At 53.4% G+C, this 6,327-nt stretch overlaps 1 protein-coding gene across 1 annotated transcript; it reads right to left on the bottom strand.

Annotated features, from left to right (window-relative positions):
• Positions 1-4,260: 4,260 nt before the first annotated feature.
• LOC119113494 (ovochymase-2-like) lies at positions 4,261-5,669 on the bottom strand. Its single transcript, XM_037237800.1, has 3 exons — positions 4,925-5,669; positions 4,385-4,624; positions 4,261-4,271 (listed from the first exon to the last, which is right to left on the bottom strand). The coding sequence occupies exons 1-3, from the start codon at positions 5,667-5,669 to the stop codon at positions 4,261-4,263; spliced, it is 996 nt and encodes a 331-aa protein (XP_037093695.1).
• Positions 5,670-6,327: the final 658 nt, after the last annotated feature.

The raw sequence follows: 6,327 nt of genomic DNA, 5'->3' as shown, positions 1-6,327 counted from the left end.
TTTCATGCCGCGGACTAACAGAGGGCGAATGCGAGCCCCACCACCCCCAGGCGTTTCTAAACTTATGAAGATGGATCTTAGCGAAACACACCAATGGATTAGTCTCAGCGAGGTCTCCGATTGATGCTACCTTGCATGTTTTTAGGATAACAGAAAAAAACAATTGCCCCTATTATGGCAGGCCAAAAATCGAATTTACCGGAAAATCGCACTTTTTTTTTACTTCGCGTCACACCTACGAGAGCATGCCCAGTTAGGACTTAAAAAATTTAAACAGGTATTTTCATTGTTAACTGCTGAGTAAAATCGCCGATATTCTTTTACTGTTTTGATTATATATATATATATATATATATATATATATATATATATATATATATATATATATATATATATCTGTGTGTGTGTGTGTGTGTGTGTGTGTGTGTGTGGTGTGTGTGTGTGTGTGTGTGTGTGTGTGTGTGTGTGTGTGTGTGTGTGTGTGTGTGTGTGTGTGTGTGTGTGTGTGTGTGTGTGTGTGTGTGTGTGTGTGTGTGTGTGTGTGTGTGTGTGTGTGTGTGTGTGTGTGTGTGTGTGTGTGTGTGTGTGTGTGTGTGTGTGTGTGTGTGTGTGTGTGTGTGTGTGTGTGTGCGTATACATTTACATATGAAACATGACTTGGCCAATGTAACATCGCCGGCAGGCAGTGCATTCCGCGACATCGCTGGTTGCCGCCCGCCGCCCGCAACGGCCGTAGATCGCCGTGCAGTGTTCCTCTAACTACTACTGTTCCGAAATCAGAAAAGCTAGACACGCGTTTCTGGTGTCAAAATACGCCCAATGGATGCTTATAAGCTACCGGAAATTTGGACGTGATCGCAAAACACGTTAAAGGGGTATCCTCACCGTACCTTCGCGGGAATGGATCATCCCCTATCAGGACGAGTGTTTGTGTGATTTGTAGCCCAAAAAAGTGAGCCCGATCTGAAATGTACTGTTTTTTATGGTTATGCGGAGCGCGGCGTATTTATCGGCCGAGGGCCACATGCTATGTTTTTAGTGCAATTGGGTCATTCGTACGACGTGTGTGTTTTTATAATCCCGGGAACAGGATTGAATAGGTTAGTTTCGAATGCGGCGCGCGGCGTGTCAATCCACCGCGGGGCCACATGCTGTTTTTTCAATGTGCGAGTACGGTTTTTGTTTACTACGCTTGGCCCGAGTGCTCATTCCGGACATGCACGCCAGTACGACCAACAGGGGGACCGGGCCTTTAAAAACACCGACCTCGTCGAAGTAGCATACGTTCAGCCAATGCGGAGCATGCTCAAACAGCACACGGGAACGTTCAGACAGTGGGGCGGGCACGGTGTGGGAGCCCTACCGGCCGGGTGCGTCGACGGCTGGACACTCGACGCCTTCCCCTCGGCAAAATGTAAGCAGGCGAGGGAATCGACCCTTCGGCGATTCTGAGATCCCTTTTTCTCCTTTTAGATAATTAAGAATATGCGTTCCGTAGGTCTCTTTGAGATTGCCTGCTCGCGCATTAATTGCGATCAGTTATTTGTATCACTTTGGCGCTTACGTCGTATCACAGCAATTAGCATGTTCAATACATAAATCTGTGGCTATTGTGTGTTGTTATATGACGTACCGACCCCTGCCTGGCATTTCTATATACGTTTCAATGGACAGTCTGGAGGAAAATAGCAGATCGATGGTGTGCGTCCTGTATTTTGTGCCATGAGAGTGTACGTATCGTGGTCAGACCAACGTTTGTGTGTCAAATCAACTATCTTGCATAGCCCGTAAACTGCGTACAGCTTGGGGCGACTGTGACTTTCCCACGTGTGTAATGAAAGAATTTTTGTCACCGCGGTCTAAACGCGTCACATACGCTTTTGCGTTAGGACCCCTCACGGGGAGCGATGGAGAAAGTCCTACGTAGTACATAGGCAGTTGTTTAGCCGTGGATTGAAATATCTCACTCCCTATAGAAATTTGGGAGTTGGCTGTTGGTCAATCTCTCCGCGACTCACAGATGAGGTGGGACGTATTTTCGCACGCCTCTGGCCGCTGGTGGGTGTAGCAGTAGCACGTGTAGGGTACCGTTGATGGATTCGCGATTAGCAGGACGTGAGACTCGCTCTTCAGCTGCCTTCTCGCGACTCCCAGGAGGTGGAAGTCGGGAAATGATCCGGAATGGCCGGATCATTTGCCCCGATCCCGACCCCGATCCCGATCCCGAAATGACCGGAAAAAAGGAAAAAGTCGGGCTTGGGCTGCCGGAAAAGTTGGTTGATTTTTTCCGTTGGGGGATTGACATGCGGCCACAGAAGCGTGTTTGCTAAGATGACCATGGGCAACTGATCCTGAGCAGCGGCAGTGAATTTGCCCACGGAGGGTACCGTTGTAAGAATTATTACAGCGACTCCAGAAGGCGAGGTTCGCACATGTGAGCCGATGAGGGATTCCGGCAGTATTCTGTAACGAAACAAGGTGGGGGCTATATCATTTTCTTGTGCGGTAAGAAGTTGATTAACTAGTTGCAACCAGTAGGTAGTTAACCTCCTCGCCTGGTAGGGGTATAGGAGGTCGATGAGACCCCCAAAGGTTTTCGAAAGATATCTCTCTGGCATGTCGTGGATTCGCGCCTAATTCAAACGCACCATTTTGTTACGTTATTTAAACGCGTATTCGGATACCCCAGCGTAATGCGTTGTTTAAAATTCGCCCAAAATTCGCTGAGTTTCACGAAAATGTCAAGTGTTAGATATGACCCCTGTCTTCACCAAACTACGAAAGAAACAGTCCTGCCGACAATCCAGCGGATTGACTCGATCGAGATCTCGCGGTTGGTAGCCGGTTGATGTATCTAGGTCCATATTTTGTCCCACTAGGACCAACCAAATGACAATTTTTCCTAGAAATGATGTTCATCAGCATTGCAACACATGTTAACGTGATGCAGCTTAACAGCATACAACTAATACAAACGTGTTTCTTGCTTAATTCTTAGTGAAATCATATGTATATATATGAATGCATTGAATGTGTGAGCAGTGACGCCGTGTCTCTCCATCCCCTTTACGACTCCATCCTCTCTTATTCCGCGCGGGCGTCAACATACGGCGCATTTTTATAAATTTTTATTTGGTGCAGGTTACCGTAACAGCGGCGCTGAAAGAACCCTGACCTCTCGCGCCAAGTGTAAGCTCATTGATCGCGAACAACTGACCGCTTTATTTGCCGTTGGTGTACGAGCATATTCAGAGCTTTCGGAAACATTAGCTTGGAGAACGCCTTTTGACACTGGAACGGGTTACACTTCAGCGGAAACGCCTCCCAATGGGAGCGGCTTCCTGTCGGAGTCCAGCTTGTAACGCTGAACCGCCAGGTACTCTGGCAGTGGTGTGTCTGTGCTCTGCTCATCAGCACTGCGGCGGTCGTCTAGCTCCTGCCTCCTGATCGCCGGTCGCGGATATGCTAGATACCCACCAGGAGGATCCGTTATGGTCGAGATAGCGTTTGCGGCTGACATAGTGTTGCTGACTGCTGACATGTATTGGGCGTCTGCTCACATAAAAGCCGGCGTAACAGAGCTCAGTTCATACGATGCACCGCACTAGAAATCTGCTGAAAAAACGAGGTGTGGCTGTGCGGTTGCACTGATCAATGGCACAGGCAACTAAAGGCAACATTTATGATGGCGCCGTGATGATTGATTGGATCCAGTCCAGTGATGGTCCAAGGGCGATGTTGATATCCGGAAACTCTTCGCTGCCACAACCGACTCCACCAACAGTCAGCCCCACTGCGTACCACCTCGCGATGTTACCTTCCCTGACAACTTCCATGAAAACGGAACCCTGATCGCCCACATTGATAGCACACGAGAACTCCGGTGTTGGTTCAATAAACTTCGTACAAAACGAGCCTGCATTAAAGTACTGGGTGTGTGCTCGGACCTTAGTGTAATTGCTTCTACAATCTCCGAAATCCACCACCCTCACCCTGGCCCATTTCAGAGACAAGAGCGCAGTGTTGTCTCCAAATCTGGGCGCGCCCCAGCCCGCAAAGATGAGGTCACTACCCGCTGGCACAGTCGACGTAAGGGATGCATCTGGTAGACAAATAGGGCCTACTGTGCTGGAGAACGAAATTTGTGATGCAGTCTTCAGCAAGGCAATGTCGTGAGCTCCGTCTTCCGGCGGCGCAAACTGGGGATGCCGCGCAACTTCGATGATGTCCAGCTCGAACGGAGGTGCGTTAGGATTGTCGTCAGAGGTGTCCTGCAAGTCGAGGTCACCGAAGCGCACACTCAGCTGGCGGTCATCACGAGCGCAGGTCGCCCCCGTCAACACCCATCGGTCGGAGATCACGGCGCCCCCGCAGAACGCCGTACCTCCACCGCCCTCTCGCCTTTCGTAGATGGCCGCCATCCAAGGAAAGTTGGCGGCGTTTTTGGCGAACGCAGCGCCCAGCTGCGACGGTGGCGAAAACCTGCTCCGTCCGCAGCCGACGCGGCGCGGTTTCTGGCCAGGGCAGCAGAGCAGCGGTGTGTTGGCCGCATCCAGGCCGCAGAGAGGCCGGTTTAGCGTCACTGACAGGTCCTCGCCGTCCGCCGGCAGCAGGTCGGGACAGTCTCGCAAGTGAAGGCAAAAGCCGGCCGCACCATCCGGGGTGGAACAAGGCCGGCCTAAGTCACCCTGAGGCCGGTCGGCGGCATCTTTAGCTGCGATCACTGTCGTGCTCGGGGCCGCATCCCCCTCCTGGTCCAGCTCAAGGCGGCGCAACAGCCAGCCAACGTAGGCCGACAGCTTAGTGTAGAGGCCGGGTCGTCGTCCGCAGCCAAGCGGATCACCAGACGACACAACGCCATAAGCCACGAAGCGGCCGCTGCCCTCGTCGCCACACACCAGCGGGCCACCCGAGTCGCCCTCGCAGCTGTCGGCGCCGCCACCCGTCGGGCCCGAGCAGAACATAGCGCCGGGCAGGAAGCGGTCCTGGTACACCTCGGGTGCGCCACAGAAGGCGTCCGACACCAGCGGCACCGAGACGCCGCGCAGCACCTCCGAGATGGGCGCGAGGTCCGCCATGCGCCCCCAGCCGGACACCTCGCACAGCAGAAACGTCTCGTACTCGGCGCCGGCTGCCGGCAGGCATGCCGGCTGCACGTAGCGGCCGAACTCGATGCCGGGTCCGACGCGGCGACGTAGCCGCAGCAGGGCCACGTCGTGCCGGAGGCCAGCACCCGCGCCGAACCGGCTGTGCACATGGTAGCTGGCGACGGCAAACTCCTGCTCAAACAGCTCGCGGTCGTCAAATCGGAGGTCTCCGACACGCACTAGCAGCCGATGTGGGGCCACCTCAACCACGCAGTGGGCGGCCGTCACCACGTGTTCGTGCGAGACAATGATGCCTCCGCAGTAATGTACGTAGCCCTTCACTTTGGCATCGTACATGACCAGCCGCGCCTGCCACGGGTACTGGCCATAATAGGCGGTGGTGTTGCCCGGCCCGACTATGAACGGTCGGAGCGCCTCGTCCGGCCGCACGGTGCGGCGGCCGCAGTCCGTCGGCAGAATGTCCGGCCGGTTGCTGTTGGCTGTGGGAACGGCGTCCGCCAGCCACGCCGTCAGCGTCAGCAGGAGCACAGCCCCGAGTTGCGCGCGCGCACCGACACCCATTTGTAGGTTGGAACAAACGCCTTCCATGGCCCGATCGCCGCTCATGCCGCCACCCAACTGACGAGATGGCGCAACTGTGTGCGCCGCGGGCTACAGCCTGGAAATTCCAGAGCCTGAGTCATGCAGAGGCGCGCAAACCTTTGCTGTTTAGAGAAGCGAGGCAACACTGTGGACAGCTGCTGGAGCATTTACGCAACATGTGCGAATCAAAAGTGCACGCTAAGAGACTACTAGCCCAAACGTAACCAGTTTACGAATTATCCGTGTAGTGCGCATGGTGTAAGCCGTTTCTGTAGCATTGGAAAAAACACGGTTAGAAAAACCGAGACTCATGGTAGGTCATCAAGGGGAATTTCATTCCAGGAAGACATCCATCAGGACGTCAAAAACATCTACTGGCCCACGAGCTTGGAGATTCACATCAATGCCTGCCCTGCATGAAAAAAGACTGGAACACTAAGTATTCAAAGCACGCCCTAGGCATGATCCAAGCTTGGCGCGACATTTGTTGCCTGGTGGGCGCCTTTCACCGTGGCTAACAAGCAAATCGCATTGAAATTTGTTAATAACCCTACAACAGGCAACTAGCGCTTTCTGAACCAGCTGCTCGCCCTGACGGGAGAGGGAGGGGGTGATGCGACACCCCCAATCCTACAGT

This window comes from Pollicipes pollicipes, unplaced genomic scaffold, assembly GCF_011947565.3.
Source record: "Pollicipes pollicipes isolate AB1234 unplaced genomic scaffold, Ppol_2.1 Scaffold_7262;HRSCAF=8765_pilon_pilon_pilon, whole genome shotgun sequence".
NCBI lineage: Eukaryota > Metazoa > Arthropoda > Thecostraca > Pollicipedomorpha > Pollicipedidae > Pollicipes > Pollicipes pollicipes.
The sequence above is the reverse complement of the archived record's forward strand: the minus strand, read 5'-3'. Positions and strand labels throughout refer to the sequence as shown.